Source organism: Lissotriton vulgaris, chromosome 3_1, assembly GCF_964263255.1.
Source record: "Lissotriton vulgaris chromosome 3_1, aLisVul1.2, whole genome shotgun sequence".
NCBI lineage: Eukaryota > Metazoa > Chordata > Amphibia > Caudata > Salamandridae > Lissotriton > Lissotriton vulgaris.
In genome coordinates this window covers 792,579,681-792,596,475 of record NC_141689.1, presented here as the reverse complement: position 1 = coordinate 792,596,475, position 16,795 = coordinate 792,579,681, and the positions used below count along the sequence as shown (strand labels likewise).

General features: G+C 45.8%; 1 protein-coding gene across 6 annotated transcripts in view; it reads right to left on the bottom strand.

The window, feature by feature from the left end:
• Positions 1-16,795, bottom strand: part of GRAMD2B (GRAM domain containing 2B) — a 463,109-nt gene that overhangs the window by 92,236 nt on the left and 354,078 nt on the right. For all 6 annotated transcript variants that reach the window (XM_086961100.1, XM_086961104.1, XM_086961099.1 and 3 more), the window contains one exon: positions 1,284-1,370. In XM_086961100.1, the coding sequence (XP_086817226.1) occupies positions 1,284-1,370 (87 nt within the window). The remainder of the gene's footprint in view (positions 1-1,283; positions 1,371-16,795) is intronic.

The window sequence follows — 16,795 nt, the reverse complement described above, 5'->3', positions numbered from 1 at the left end:
ACTCCGCTTTCATTCAGAACCACTCCAGAGTGAAACACCATTCAATACCTTAAGACCCACCATATTCTCTGGTCTATCCAAGGGGTTTTCTCAAATAAACTAGTCCTGATGATGGTCTTGTTGACGACAGCCCAAAAGACCGAAACTTCGACATAAATATCATCTCCCCAGGCATTTTTGCCATAGGACATCAAGATACATTTGTGAATTTGGTTTCCTTATTTTATTTATTGGAGTTGATGTTACTGTTATGAATTGTCAATTCAATATTTGTTTGTTGCTATTCATAATGGTTTCTGTATAGTTTTGTTCAACCTGTATCCCCATCAATTTTGTCTGTGATTTATATCTATATAAACAATTCTTTTTAACATAATACCCTCCCCTGCTGTGTGCCTTTTTACTTTTTAAATCTTTCAATAATGAATGTACTATTTTTCCATAAAAGTGTTTAAAAAATTTATCCAGTTATCCTGAGGATCCCTTTGGTTCTACTGTAAGAACCAAGAATCTAAAAAATAATTGAGTAAGATTCAAAACAAAATCCCTTGTAGCTACTCTTTACCCTGATCACCGACCGCCCAAGCCTACAAGGGTATATTGGGTTTCCACGTTTGTATAGTCACAGCTACAGCATTGTAACTGAAAATGACACAAGCCAGCAGGTTCCAGGACTTTCTGCAGCACATGATGCAAAACACTTTGACTGCACTTTGCAGGACTGCACTACAATAGACATAAAACGGAGTCCTAGGAATAGTAAGTTCTCAGCTATAGCGCATTTGCAGCTATACCTTGTATCTAAAGTAAAATGCTGCACGAGTGAACTATTACTAAGGAGAATGGACACCCAGGATAATAGAAAAAAGCTACGCATCTAAGTTATGAAGAACAACTGGCTAAAGTTGATATGTTCAGGGGCAGGGGCATCTACTGGTCACCACTGGAGTTTAGGATTAGGGTTCAGACACTTTTTAATTATAATTTCTACAGAACCACACGGAGTAGTGAACTGGTGGAAACCGATCCACAATAGGTTAGACTACACTCAGCCAGTTGTACAGAACTCTAAACTAAGGTCAAAGCAAAAAGTACCCAGTGACTTTCTCGGGGTGGAAAACAGATATGCCTTGCAAAATGGCATTATGAAGAGCACTGGAAAATTCGGCCATGCAGGCTGGACTGCTCAAAGGAGGAGCACGAGCAGCCCGTGGTACCATTGGAGACTTCTAAAAGGAAGTCAGTTAAAAGAATAGCGAGCTGGGACAGTCCACATGACTTACCAAAGGTAAAGATGTGGGACGCTTAAGTTCGTCCCTGAAACTGTTTTCAACCGATGACGGAAAGGGGCTGTTTGAAGTACTGCCGATCTGAAAATAAGGAGTCAAGAATAAACAAAAACACCCCACAAGTATTAGAGCAGCTCACTGAGTCAAACAAAGACAGGGAAATCTAGCACAATACCATTCTAAGTCTCATGCATGCTATCACTGTATTTGCTAAATACTCAACAACATACTATCATGATTGTCTAGCGAAGTATTGGTTTCCTGAACGATTTGGCACATTCTGTCAGAGTTGATACTATCAGGCTGACCTTCTAACCAGCATTTATAATGTCCTTATGAAGAAGATAACAACAGCTTGGGAACGGCCTTGCAATTCTTATTTATTGATTTTCATGTTCATGAGTGTGATATTTCAAAAACGAAAAGTAACTAAAAGAACTAACAGGTAAAACAGTTAGTGTCCCTCTATAAAGAGCTTCTTATCAGAAACAATGAGGATCTCACCCAACTGTGGAGCAGAGATCCCTCCATCATCTGGGGGTTCAATGCCATTTGCTGGACAACAGAGACTCTGACCTCAATGAACTGCATGGAGCTCAGGATTGAGCACCATCGAGCACATGAGATTTTGGCATGTCTGTAAGAGGTGTTCATCTCAAGGTAAAAATATCCTCTAGATTGCTCCTGTATGGTACGAAACAAAGAACTGATCCAAGGTGTAACACCCACTACCATGATACAGGAAGTCAAAAACATAATTGCACTTTCAAGAAAAGGGGCTAGGACAGCCTAGCTGAATTAAATCCCTTACCCCTTCCACTCCCCATCGGCAATGATATACAGGTAATTAAGGAATAACCTCGGTTATCAGGGCAACTTTCGAACAGAAACCCAGCATATGCGATTCTGTGCTGGAGTGGTTCTCTCTCCACAACACCGGGGCTTGTGAGTTAAATAAATACCCTCCATCCTGAAATATTATTGGTAAAATAAGGGTTATAAAAGGTATTCAAGCATGGTTATTTCAGAAAGCAAAACCTTTTTAAAATGGGAACACTATTGGTATTCGGTAGGTTGACCTCAAAGGAAATGTTGCAGGTCCAGAAGTAGGCATTGTGCTCTCCATCTTTATAGGACCTAAACATCACCTCGCCTCCACTCCAAGGGAATGTAAGAAAGGGAGAAATGAGCATGCGTCTTCTTGTTATCTTATGTGGAGTGAGACAGAGTTTTTTTGGAGAGGTATGAGGGAGGGGGGGGGGGGGGCAAATCAGGTAGATTTCTAAATGGGTTGTCCTCTCTTTAAGGGCACTGCCACATTAACAATAATGGAATGCAGCTCCAAAGGCACATCACCAGGAAGTTTATAAGCAAGCATCTCTAGCCTATGTTTATTCTTTGAAAATAATTCGATTTTGGTACTCTCTGAAACTTAAGACGATTACACCTCAAATGAACAGAAGGGTGCTGAAACTGGCCTATCCCAAACACTGCACCAAACGTTACATCATGAAGTGAAGAAAAGGGAACGTGTCCTAATAGTACCATAACAGGCATGAAACTGAGGTTACCAAGCAACTGTGCTTTGCTTTCCATCAACGCAGCCATTTATAGATAATCAAGTGGCACGAAATCCCTCTTTATTCAGCAGAGAAACCAATCCTAATGCTCACAGCTCACCCAACATTTGGGCCATCTGCCCACACAACCATTCTTTGTCTTACTGCTTGAAAACACTGGGTTGTTCTCTTGAGCGCAACAAACCAAACGAGCAAAAAAGAAAACACATCAAAGAACCATTTTTCTTAAATCACGCAGTTGATGAATGCCCCTCTTAATGCTGAAAATAATGGATTTGAACCAAGCTTCTATAAACTACGTAGGGAACTGATTTGTGTAGATTCAGACTTTTAGAGGATTCACAAAAATCCACAGCAGAGAGCACTGAAAGCTACGCGAGTTTAGATTAGCATGCATTTTACTTCTGTCCTACACTTAAGCCCTAGGATTGCCTTTCGTCCGGCAATTCATAGGAGTTAGCAAGTCTGAAGTGTATTTTCACATTTATAGAAGTCTTTCCCCATTTTTATTCCTCCACTACCAAAACACACCACCAAGTGAAGCAATCTATGGTCTACACAAGGATAGAAAGTGTGTGTTTTCCCACCAATTTCCATACTTACTTCAGTCGTTTGCACTAGGAGGGCACAATTAGGATGTACAGGATCAGAACATGATTTCGAGATCTTCTCTCAGGGGAGGGCCAGGCGGTGGCCAGTGAAAATTAGGCGAATGCCCTTAGTCACAACTTTGTGGGAATTCACAAATATTTTAAGTGCAACATCCATCAAAAGTTTGAGCAAGTGTGAAAAGGGTGTGAAAGCGTTAGTCACTTACATTCTTTGACGAACATAGATTCTACGTTTTAAACTAGTCTCTGCTAAAAATCAAAGTATCAGCACAGTATTTGCAATTCCTAAAGTGTGCTGCTCCACCCCCCTGCCATGGCACCCAGCAAGAAAAGCCCTCAACGCCATGGATACTTCAACCATGCAGATCAAGGACGAAGACATGGATGACGATGCTCCAGAATGTGTTGTACACATGATCCATGTCATTGAACAGTCTCAGAAACGCACCCAAATGGCACCTTGCTGTCAGATCCTGGTGGAGGGCTAATACCTCAAAGCATTCTGACAACTAGCCCTTAATCAACATACAGCCGTGAGCGCTATGCAGGTCAATTCCCACCCCACTGACCCTTTGCCCAACAGCTGTGAGAGTGTATGCTTTTGGCACCACCACATCCCTCTCCCTGGCTGGGGTCTTCATTGCCGACATCCCAAACCAAGAACGATCGACAAGGGTGAAGATCTAATTCACTTTGGGAAAAATAAATGCTCTTAAGCTGTTAAATGGCAGAGAGCCTCCAGTTAGTTCAGTTCATGTTTAGAGTCTACACCAGTGCCACTGTTTCCCTTTTAGGAGAATTCGAACACGAGTTACAGCCACATGAGCCCCGAAAGGCAGAGGAGTCCTCCTTCACATAGACCAGTCCATCCAGCATGTTTCCAACCTCTTACCCTGTGCCACAGACGAGTAGTCTTCCACCTCAAGCCTAAAGTGGGGTCAGAGCCTGGAAGCTCGAAGCCTAAGAAATCATCCAAAAGGTCGACATGCCTACCCCATGGGTCACTCTTTTCCTCTGTCATCGCAATGAAGCCAAAGCAACTGGGAGAGGTGCGAATGTGAGTAGATATGTGCCTCCCAAATAAGGTCATAAAACAGGAAATGCATCTGAACCAGACAGTTGATAACATCGCAGGATGCTGCTGGCTCTCCAAGATGGACTTAAGATCAGGATATCACCAGATCCTATTAGCACTGGAACCACGCAACAATGTTTGCCACTCATATCGGATTGAGGTGCTACAAACTGTCAGTTTTGACATTTACAGCACCACCAAGGTGTTTCAGGACATCTGGGGAGTACTGGCTGGACTCCCAGGAGTGCTAATTATTAATAACGATATCCTGGTACACACAGCCACTCCAGAGAAACACCTCAGCAGGTAACAGGCTGTGTTCTGCCAACTCCAAAACAGCAGGCTCACTCTGCACAAAAAGACGTGTGAGATACTGATGGAGAAAATAAGATTTTTGGGTCCCTCTTCTTCGCAAAAGGAGTCATCCCTGACCCCAACAAGGTTCACAACATCCAATCAGCACCATCCCTGACCACTGTGACTGGCACAAGAAGCTTCCTAGGGATGGTCATGAACTGCAGCCACTTTATGAAAAACCTCACAAACCCATCCGTGAGTTCACCACCCTGACAATTTGGTAATGAACAAGAGCTAAAGCTCTAAGCCACCAAATAAGCGCGATCCAAACATACCACCCACGCCTACTTGGACCCAAGCAAGGATACTGACCAGTCAGTGGATGCTAGTCACACTGGCCTAGGAATCATGCTCTCACAGAGGCAGTCAAGCAGAGAAAGGGATCCCATCACTTATGCCAGTAGGGCTCTGGCGCCAATGAAGCAACGGTACTCCAATACAGAAAAAGATGAGATCTGCATTCACTGGGGCTGCAGACACTTCCGCCTGTACGTCAAACACTGACCACAAGGTCCAGTCCCCACTCTTTAAAGAATCCTCAGTGAACCCTCACCCAGAAGATCAACAAGTGGATCCTCCAGCTGCAGGAGTACCAGATCTTAGTCAAGTACAGACGAGGAGCACACAATCCTGCAGGCTATCACGGCCCAAGACGAGATGGAAGCGGCCGACAGTGAGGAGTACATCAGGATGGTCAAAGAGCAATTGTGGACTCTCCCAGTCTCTAGCTAACATAGCAAAGTCACCAATGCAAATGGCTGCTGTAAGTAGCTGCCCAGGTGGTACAATCAGGAAACTGGAAAACTGCCCCAAACAGTCTATAGAAAAGAACGGGTAGAAGCAAGCCATGTATGAGACAAATTAACTGTTAGTTATGACAGAAGGTTGCCTTCTGGGAGGGCACCGGCTAGTCATACAAAGGAGCGTTACTCAAAGGACTGTCTACCTTGCACATGGTTCCCATCAAGGAATTGTCAATATGAATAATCGACTTTGTAGCAAAGTCTGGTTCCCAGGGCTGGACGGCCTTATGGAGCAGACGGTCTAACACAATGAAATTTGCCAAGTCACTGGGGCATCAGACTCTCTGCCGTCCATCAACACAGAGCTCATCCCTGCTATGCCATTGTGCTAGTGCAGACTTCGGGAGTCTTACTGGCGGGTGACACCTATTAGTGTTTCTGGATGATTACGCGAAATACCTGGAGGTGGAGATCGTAGGGTCAACATCAGCAGGAAAGCCCATACCCAAATTGGGGAAAAAACAATGCCACCTGAAGCCTGGTGCTGCATACAGAAAATGGGCCTCTGTTTAATGGGAAAGAATTAACAACCTACCTCACGTCCCTGAAGAAGCAACACAGCAAAATCACTTCTTGGTGGCCCCAAGCCAACAGGGAAATTAAGAGGTCTATGTGGATACTAGTCAAAGCCATCTGCATCACTAAAACTGAACAGCAAATACGTGTAGAAGGCAATCTATGCCTTTCTGAGAGACTACAGACTGACTCCCCGCACCACAACAGAGAAAACTCCCAGCATCTTATGTTTTGGCCGGAAAATCTAAGATGCCTTTCCTGATGACCCTGCATAGGCCGAAGGTAGCCACAACAATGAACCAAGCACCTCACCAGCGTGAGGACCAAAACCAACACATCTCCCAACTGAGGAAGGTCAAGCCACTCAGCCTGAAGGTCGGGGACAAGATATTGGCTAAGGATTAACACCCCAGAAGCAGATTTTGGTTCCCCTTTGAGCAGTAACCATGGCCGGTCACCCATATTCGAGGTACTAGGGTGTCTGCGAGGAAAATAACAGCAGTAATTACACAGAACACTTTCCAAACATTTCCGTATGCCAGCAAGCGGAAGTGAGTTGTCAGATGGACAGGACAATGCAGACCGCAATCCACACTAGGTGCCCAGAAACATAGATGATGAAAAAGGACCATGGACTCCCTCCCTCCCGGTCGGGACAGAGATATGCCAGAGAGTTCAGGTTTCCAGCACAACCAACTGCCTCAGAGAAGAAATCACAGTGGAAAAGGATCAGAGAAGCGTACAGAAAAAATAATTGGCATAAGGCTAAGTCATTGATGATACAGATTCATACTGATGAAGGGGCGGAAATGGGAGCTCATGGGCTCAAAGGTGCTTCAAGTCGCCCACTGAAAGGCCAGCTGTGCTTTACTGGGCTGGTGCAGTTTAAGAAACATGTGACCGAGTAATAATTGAGCTGCATCTGTGGAGACAAACTGTGTGTGATGATGTGTAACACCAACACACAAGCAAGAACTGACCATCCCCTGTGCCAAGCTTTGATGTCCAGACAATGGAGCTAAAGGTAGGTAGTGTATTAATTGTTGTTGACACAGATCTGCAGTGTTTCAGAGAGCTTTGACACGTTCATGTGAGAAAAACAATTGCCACATCGAAACACATGAAATGTATATAGCTCGGAGCACTAAACACGGCAGGAACTGCCTCAATTGGGCACCTCCCCTCGAGTTTGGGCGATCGAGGCCACCTCAGATGACCGCCTGCAGGCCTGAGCTGAAATATCCCCGATCAATGGCCCTGCACTGCTTTTGGGCCAGAGGTGTGGAGATGGGTGGAGCTACGCAGTGACCTGGACGGCCTCGGAGGCCCCGTGGTGAGAGGGTCCATGGGTGAGCCTGAGGCCGGAGCAGCAGTGCTCCGTCAGGTATCCCACTGCCCCGCTCTGCACCTCCCCTTACCGCAATAATGCTAGCCCTGAAGTCTTACTCCGGGGCCTTTGTGCATGGATCAGGGCTGGGTGAGTGACAAAAGCGAGACCTGCGGCCTTACCCATGGGCCTACTGTTTGTCCCGATGCCAGGACTATCACCAATCTGTGGCTGCCCCTGCAACCCCCCGCCCGCCTCAATGCTCCTGCCGATGCTCCAGTCATGTCTGTGGTGGTGACAGGAGTGAACTGAAGACCTGCGCAACTGGGACCCGACCTGCGGGTGGCTCCGTGTGGAGGGTTCCGCTACGGTGACAGTATTTTTGAAGGTACTATCTGTGGTGCATTACCAGGGCAATGATCACTGCCCGATTAAATTAGTGGGGCTACATTGACTCTGGGGGCTGCGGGGGCCCCATGATTGAAGCCCGTGGCGGCTCCTTTCCTCTGCCTGCAACTGTGTTTCCTGAAAGCGACATGGGCGTGAGACCACCAGGCCTTGATTACTCTACTGCTCGCTGGGGGTGGGTCTCTGTGCTGCTACTGGAGTGTTTCCGCGGCTGAACGGAGTCCAGGCCTACTACTATCGGAAGGATGTGTGTTTACCCCTCTTCGCCTCCTTTCCTATACATACAACTGTGGACCCCGACGATGACCTGGGCCTGTGACCACTGACCTTGATTACTTTGCTGCTCGCCGGAGGTGGGGCTCTACGCTGCTACTGGAGTATCTCTGCAGCTGAACGCATGCTTGTGGAGTCCAGTCCTACTAATCCCTGAGAGGTGGGTGTTTACTCCTCTCCAACTCCCCCTGAGGCACGGCACTCGTCGGCTGTAAACCAATCCAAAGCCTCAATTCTTCATTGGGTGCCGCGGGCTGCTTCGGGGCGAGTTTCACTACTGAATTTGACGTGGGAGACACCTTCCTCGCCACCCCTGCTGACCGGGTGAAGTACGGGGCTTCTACCTTTTCTACGATACTTTGACCCACATACGCCACTGTCATGGATTGTAGGGACCCTGAACAACAGAAACTAAACTTTGATAAGCAGGGTGCGTCCAATGACCATAGTGCCGAAAGAGGGGAGGGCTCAGAACAAGATGAGCTGCCACTGGGGTCAAACAGCACCGCAGCTATTATGGCGGAACTCATAGCTGGATTCCATGCGATTGATTCCAGGTTAGACTCCCTGACCTCCAGCCTCGATAAAATGGGGGAACGACTAGAGAAACATGACACCAGGTTGGACAAGGCCGAGAAGCGCATCTCCTCTCACGAGGATCAATCCACCGACACACAGCACCGGTTGGAGCGAGTGGAGCGCCTACTTAAATCAGTGGCAATAAAGACCTGGAAGCGAGGTTTCGGAGGAATAACATTTGCATAATGTGTCTGGCAGAATCCACAAAATTGGGGCGACCTGTACCCTTTATCAAGACTTTGCTGGCGGAACTGTTTGGGGTGGACAACTTCTCCAAAGCCTTTATGGTAAAGAGGGAAAAAAGAGAAGATGCCCACACCTCAAAATAGTACACAATTATTCGAAGAAGGCACGTGTAACTGAATTGCACATGTAAAGGTACATTTATTTATACCAATTACTACTTTTTTTTAGAAATTTTTGGCAAAATGTTTTTTTCAAAAGCAGAAAAAAGGGGAAGAACCCACACAATCAACACAATGGTTATACAAATACAAACAATAATTATACACAATGACAATTGATGAGATACGTAAGAACACAGAGGGAATATTAACACATTTAGTAATTCATGGTCAAATATGAATGCCTGTTTTTAAACCACAAAAGCGAAGTGAAAAAGGGGGCAAGAGCTTGCACAATGTCCATTAGCGTAGATACAATTAATGTATTACTGTGCTCTTGCGAGATGCCGACGCGTTTCAGGTTCGAGCAGAACGTATTCGAACCCTCATCAGGGCTTTGTGAATAGTCTGTGTGAAAAAAATAAAAAATGGAAAACAGTTTTGAAAGCCACGACTAAATGTAAAGCGATTGAACTCATAGAGTTTTGAATGAGAAGGGTACCTGTGGTTATCAGGCTCCCAAGCTTTGTTCAATGGACAGGGGGCGATGACACAAAGGTTTAGTTCTAAAATGAATAAAGCACAAAATGTTGTTTCATATAATTGAATATGCATCAAAGGAGAATGGGGGAATCAAGGTTTGAGCCTACCTCTATGTGCACCGTCCGGCGCCCCTTAGAGGGAGGAGATCGAGGGTAAAAAATCTTGAATCCTGTCAATTAAAAGCAAAAGGCTTATGATCTAATGTCAACCTTAATAGGACTTGATATGCGTTGTTTAGGAAGAAGGGGCCCATACCTTGCGTTTTGCGTGCAATAAAGCGGAGTCCCTCTAGGTTGGAATCAGCATGAAGCTCCTACATGGACAAAGTGAAGGCGAGCGTCAAACTGGTTGCACTTAGCAAATATTAAACAACTACGTTATGGGCTGGTGGAAAGGAGCCTACCTGGGTCAGCTGCACGGATCATGGTGGCCCAGGAATCAGAAACCGGAGTGTTTTGTTTTGTCTCCGTTTCCGTGGCGCGCTGAGAAAAGGGAACAAAAGCGCGAATGAAATGCGCGTCTGTAAGCTGTCAGTTTGTGAATGAATTAAAGCTCCCGAGCGGAACGGGTTGCTACATAAATCAAGGCTCCCGAAGGGAGCACGTTTCTTACCTGGCCTCGAACAGTCACTATTCCAATGGAAGGCTTCTCGAAGAATGCCTAACGTTACGTGGGGCCATTTTGGGAAACTAGAAAAAGGGACGACCAGCGTCCCATTGCATTATGGGATATGTAGTCCCAATTTTGAAAAATTCGAGGGCGCGCCGAGTGGAAATGGATTCGTATTTGCACTCATGTCAGGGATGAAAATTAGCACACGGAAGGCAAAGGGGAGCCATTATGTAGGGCTCATGGGCTGCATAAAAGTCCACCTTATGAATACAAAGGAGACAAATGCAAGGCAGGGGGGGGCGCAAAAAGAGCTAATCAAAGCTAGGTCATTGTAGGAAAAACCAGCTAAATTCTTGATAGTTCAGACATACTGTTAAGCCCTGTAAGGGTGGTATTGAACTTGAGGATCAGGTATGCTTCGGGCCGGGGGAAGGGGCATTCTAAGCCATCAAGGAGGTGCCAGTTTTTGAGAATTGTCTGTCTCATTTTATGCGTGTCTGGACCAAATGTGGTCACGCATACCAACTGGTCCAGACACGCATAAAATGAGACAGACAATTCTCAAAAACTGGCACCTCCTTGATGGCTTAGAATGCCCCTTCCCCCGGCCCATTTTTGCCTACAAAAAAAACAAAAGTATTGGACAACAAATTGTCAGAGCAGATGTATCATTGCCGAAATCCAAACAAGATATTTTATCCTGTTGGAATTTGAAACCAATTGACGGCCACCATAGATGTGGTAACTGTGTGGCATGCTCTAGTACGATTGAGGGCAATGAGTTCGAACACCGTGGGATCAAATGGAAGCATTCAGGTTTCTCTAATTGTAAAACCAAAAACGTTATATACGTCATCCAGTGTCCTTGCCCCAAGATTTACATCGGGAAAACAAACCAGCAAGTTAATTTTCGCATCAGTCAGCACAGGTCCAGGATTAGAAAGAAAGTGCTTACGGCACCCATGGTTGAACATTTTATTGATAATTCTCATTCAGAATTGAATTTCAAGTGGTCAGTACTATTTACACTTGGTACAATACAGCGCCCGGCAGACATCGACAAGATGTTGCTCCAGAAGGAAGCATACCTGATCCTCAAGTTCAATACCACCCTTACAGGGCTTAACAGTATGTCTGAACTATCAAGAATTTAGCTGGTTTTTCCTACAATGACCTAGCTTTGATTAGCTCTTTTTGCGCCCCCCCCTGCCTTGCATTTGTCTCCTTTGTATTCATAAGGTGGACTTTTATGCAGCCCATGAGCCCTACATAATGGCTCCCCTTTGCCTTCCGTGTGCTAATTTTCATCCCTGACATGAGTGCAAATACGAATCCATTTCCACTCGGCGCGCCCTCGAATTTTTCAAAATTGGGACTACATATCCCATAATGCAATGGGACGCTGGTCGTCCCTTTTTCTAGTTTCCCAAAATGGCCCCACGTAACGTTAGGCATTCTTCGAGAAGCCTTCCATTGGAATAGTGACTGTTCGAGGCCAGGTAAGAAACGTGCTCCCTTCGGGAGCCTTGATTTATGTAGCAACCCGTTCCGCTCGGGAGCTTTAATTCATTCACAAACTGACAGCTTACAGACGCGCATTTCATTCGCGCTTTTGTTCCCTTTTCTCAGCGCGCCACGGAAACGGAGACAAAACAAAACACTCCGGTTTCTGATTCCTGGGCCACCATGATCCGTGCAGCTGACCCAGGTAGGCTCCTTTCCACCAGCCCATAACGTAGTTGTTTAATATTTGCTAAGTGCAACCAGTTTGACGCTCGCCTTCACTTTGTCCATGTAGGAGCTTCATGCTGATTCCAACCTAGAGGGACTCCGCTTTATTGCACGCAAAACGCAAGGTATGGGCCCCTTCTTCCTAAACAACGCATATCAAGTCCTATTAAGGTTGACATTAGATCATAAGCCTTTTGCTTTTAATTGACAGGATTCAAGATTTTTTACCCTCGATCTCCTCCCTCTAAGGGGCGCCGGACGGTGCACATAGAGGTAGGCTCAAACCTTGATTCCCCCATTCTCCTTTGATGCATATTCAATTATATGAAACAACATTTTGTGCTTTATTCATTTTAGAACTAAACCTTTGTGTCATCGCCCCCTGTCCATTGAACAAAGCTTGGGAGCCTGATAACCACAGGTACCCTTCTCATTCAAAACTCTATGAGTTCAATCGCTTTACATTTAGTCGTGGCTTTCAAAACTGTTTTCCATTTTTTATTTTTTTCACACAGACTATTCACAAAGCCCTGATGAGGGTTCGAATACGTTCTGCTCGAACCTGAAACGCGTCGGCATCTCGCAAGAGCACAGTAATACATTAATTGTATCTACGCTAATGGACATTGTGCAAGCTCTTGCCCCCTTTTTCACTTCGCTTTTGTGGTTTAAAAACAGGCATTCATATTTGACCATGAATTACTAAATGTGTTAATATTCCCTCTGTGTTCTTACGTATCTCATCAATTGTCATTGTGTATAATTATTGTTTGTATTTGTATAACCATTGTGTTGATTGTGTGGGTTCTTCCCCTTTTTTCTGCTTTTGAAAAAAACATTTTGCCAAAAATTTCTAAAAAAAAGTAGTAATTGGTATAAATAAATGTACCTTTACATGTGCAATTCAGTTACACGTGCCTTCTTCGAATAATTGTGTACTATTTTGAGGTGTGGGCATCTTCTCTTTTTTCCTTCATTAGATTATGGTCCAGCCCCTCCTCAGTCCCGATCAGGACCTAACTCCTTCTTTCCGCCTTTATGGTAAAGAGGGCACATAGATTTCCTGGCCCGCTCCCCCCCAGGATCCCCTCCTCGACCCATTATTGCCAGCATGCTCAACTGTGGGACTGTGACACAGCGCTCCGCCTCGCCCGAGAAAACGCATCAATTCAATATCAAGGGGCCACTCTTTCATTCTACCCGAACCACACATTGGCGATCCAGGAGGCTTGCTGAAAATTCACAGACACTAAACTCCAGCTTCGCAAATTGGGCCTGCCCTAAGCTATGTTGTATCCAGCTAAGCTCCGAGTGACAGTAGACAACAAGTCATGTTTCTTCGAGACTGCCGCTGATGCTGTATCCTTTTGTAAACAATTCCAAAGTGCAGCTCGTAGAAGCCCGACACGCATTTCACAACACTCCTCCCCGGACAGGCAACTTGCTGCAAGCGCAGAACTTTTCACCACACAATAGCAGCCATTAGGATGTTGATGTCAGGCCCTGGAGTAACTTGGCTCTGTACCTTGTTGAGTGTGGGGATAGCACTATGTAGAGTTTGTTCAAATGGTTGCATGACTTCCGAATGCTTACATTATGCAAATTGTTTACTTTAAATGACGGGCTCAGAACGTCCGAGGCGTCGCCCGCCTCCCGCGGAGGACTCCGTATGGTTTGTCTTTGGGGTTTTTCTTTCATGATTGGGAGGGAGGAGGGTGGTTTTTCACCGAACTTTCTAGTTCAGGTGTGGGAGGGGTGTGATCTTTTTCATTTACATCGTTTTTTGCATTAATGTATGGTTTTTCAAAGGTCCCTATGTTGTTCTCCCTAAATGTCACTCTCTCTCTTTGAAATCGAAGTGCAAATAAGGATTTACCTAGTATATGTACAGGCACATGACATACCCCATAGCTGGAAATGGCCCTTGACTTAGCTGACAAGACTAACATGATCACTTTGAACATTAGAGGGCTGAACCATCCTAGAAAGTATAAATTAGTACTGGTGTACCTCCGAAGTCATAATGTTAAGATTGTATTCCTACAGGAGACCCATCTTCCGTTGCAGACTGCCCCTCCGTTCGCAACGTCCTGGAGAGCGAATAGATTCTTTCCCAGTTACAGCAACTATTCTTGTGGGGTGTGCATTCTAATTCCTCATACTCTCCTATTTACACTCAAAACAATGGTGGCTGAAACACAAGGTATATTTATTTATTGGTGGTAGGATCAATGCTAGGTAAAATGGTGGCATTTTTCAACGTCTATGCACCTAACATAGATGACCCGTTTTTTTTTTTTGCAAATCTACACACATTATTGCACAGATATACGAGTACAACTTGATTTTCTTTGGGTGAGCCTTAAATATATGGTTGGACCGGGAGTGTGACTCCTCAAGCTCTGTGCACAGCAGCAAGCCTCCGCACATCAGGAGATAATGGACTTAATACGATCCCAAGACCTGCACGACCTCTGGCGCAGTGACCTCCGGATACACCTTTCACTAAGCACCACATTCCACCCAGACACGCTTAGATTATTGGCTTATTGATGCATTGGGATGCCACTGGACAAAGGGCATAGAAACATTGCCGCATATGCTTTCTGACCATACGCCAGTGCTCCGTCACTTAGACTTTTCCCATGTGGTTGGATGGGAACAAAGATGGTTCTTTCCTGCTACTGCCCTGATGGACGACCTGTTTAAGTCAGCTTTGTGAAGCTATCAAAGAATATTTTACTTTAAACACTGGGTCCGTAGATAAATATGCTACTCTCTGGGACGCCTTTAAGGCATATATCCGTGCTATCTGCATATCTAAGCAGGCGGGTGTATTGCGCTCTATATAGGGTAGCCTCACCAGGGTTGAGAGGGAGGGTCGCTGTTAGATATGACCCTAGATGCGGCTGTTCCCTTAAACGTAAAGCTCTTCGACGTAAATTTAATGAGTATGCTGATAGGGAAGCTACCTTCTCAGGTAAATTACATGCAGCCCGCCGTTATGGCGAAGGGGAACGCCCTTGAAAAACGCTGGCCCGTTTGATGAGGCCCCCTCGGGGAGCGGGGCACATAGTGGCAATAAAAAAAACTGATGACTCCATGGCAACTGAAGACTCAGACATTCTTACGGAACTTTTTGCATACTATAAATCTCTTTATGCTACCAAACTGCCCAAGGACTATACGCAGCACTTAACGTACTTGCAGGAGATTGCCTTGATGTGGCCTACCATGGGTCAAGCGGAGTTTCCTAGTGATCCTTTCACGGTGGAGGAGATTATCACAGCAATAGAGGCCCTGTGTGGCTCAAAGGCACCTGGCCTGGACGGTCTGTCCAGAGTATTTTATAATGCATTTAAGGACATTTTAGCGCCCCAGTTGCTTGAAGTCTATGCGGAGGCTCTGGACGTCGGAGTCCTACCCCCCTCTATGCGGGAGGCTGCTATCTCTCTTGTGTTGAAACCTGATAAGGAACCCACAAGTTGTGCCTCTTATCGGCCCATATCCTTGATAAATTTTGATAATAAAATTCTGGCAAAACTATTATCCACCGACTCTCCTTGTTGTCAGATCAAATATTGTCGCCAGCACAGTCTGGTTTTATCCCGCATAGGTCTACCGCACTAAACCTTTGGACAGTTTTTCCAGTCATTAATCGAATCAACCCAAGTGTCACCGCAGCGATAGCTCTTCTCGACGCGGAGAAGGCTTTTGATTTATTAGAATGGCCATTCCTGCTTTCCACGCTCCGTAAGTTGGGGCTCCCAGCTAACTTTATTGCGGTGATTGCCATTTTGTATTCAGCCCCTACGGCTCGTATTCGAGTGAATGGCTCCCTGTCAAAACCAATTCCTATCTCAAGAGGGACGTGACAGGGTTGCCCATGTCCCCTCTGCTTTTTATAATAGCCATGGACATCTACATCTACAGGAAAAACATCTGTTCCGTGGCCTCCAGTTTCAGTCCGGTCCCCTGTTAATGTCCCTGTATGCAGACAGCACATTATTGTTTGTCAGACACCCCAAAACCAACTTACAGCCCCTCATCGACAAGATAAATCGGTTTGGGGCAATGTCTGGGCTGTGGATCAACTGCAATAAATCGGTGATATTCCCAATCACGGAGTCTGCTACCCTCGGTTGAGCTGGAGATGCCATTACTTTGGGCTGGGAATACTACCAAATATCTGGGTGTTGTGCTACACAAGCAGAAGGAACAAGTTATACGCCTCAACTACGGACCTGCTATTCTAAAACTTAGCTCACAAGTGGAGCGGTGCATTCAACTACCTATCTCCATGGCTGGGGGTATCGCCTTCATCACAATGAACGTTCTTCTTCGCTGTATTTATTCGTTAGTATACCCATTCCGCTCACCAATGCCTTTTTTGCACAACTAAAGGGACTGCTGATACGTTTGAGTTGGGGGGGGGGGGGCGCCCAGGCCACGAATAGCCTTTGACAGACATGCTTCCATATGTAAGGGTTGGGTTTTCAGTCCCCGACTTTCCCCCATTTCTACTTGGTCAGGCAGGCACAGTTTGCCAGTCACTGGTTTCATCCAGACGCATGCATTCCCTATGCAAAGCAGGAACTGGACCTGGCCTCCCCATCCCTTGGGGGCGTTATTTCCACGGGGTATCCCATTGGATCCAAATGATGTACAACCTCTCTCAACTACATGTTGGGCTTGGCGTCGGTTGAGCCGGAAGCTAGGTGATAGCTCCCTCTACTCCCCTGAGCTC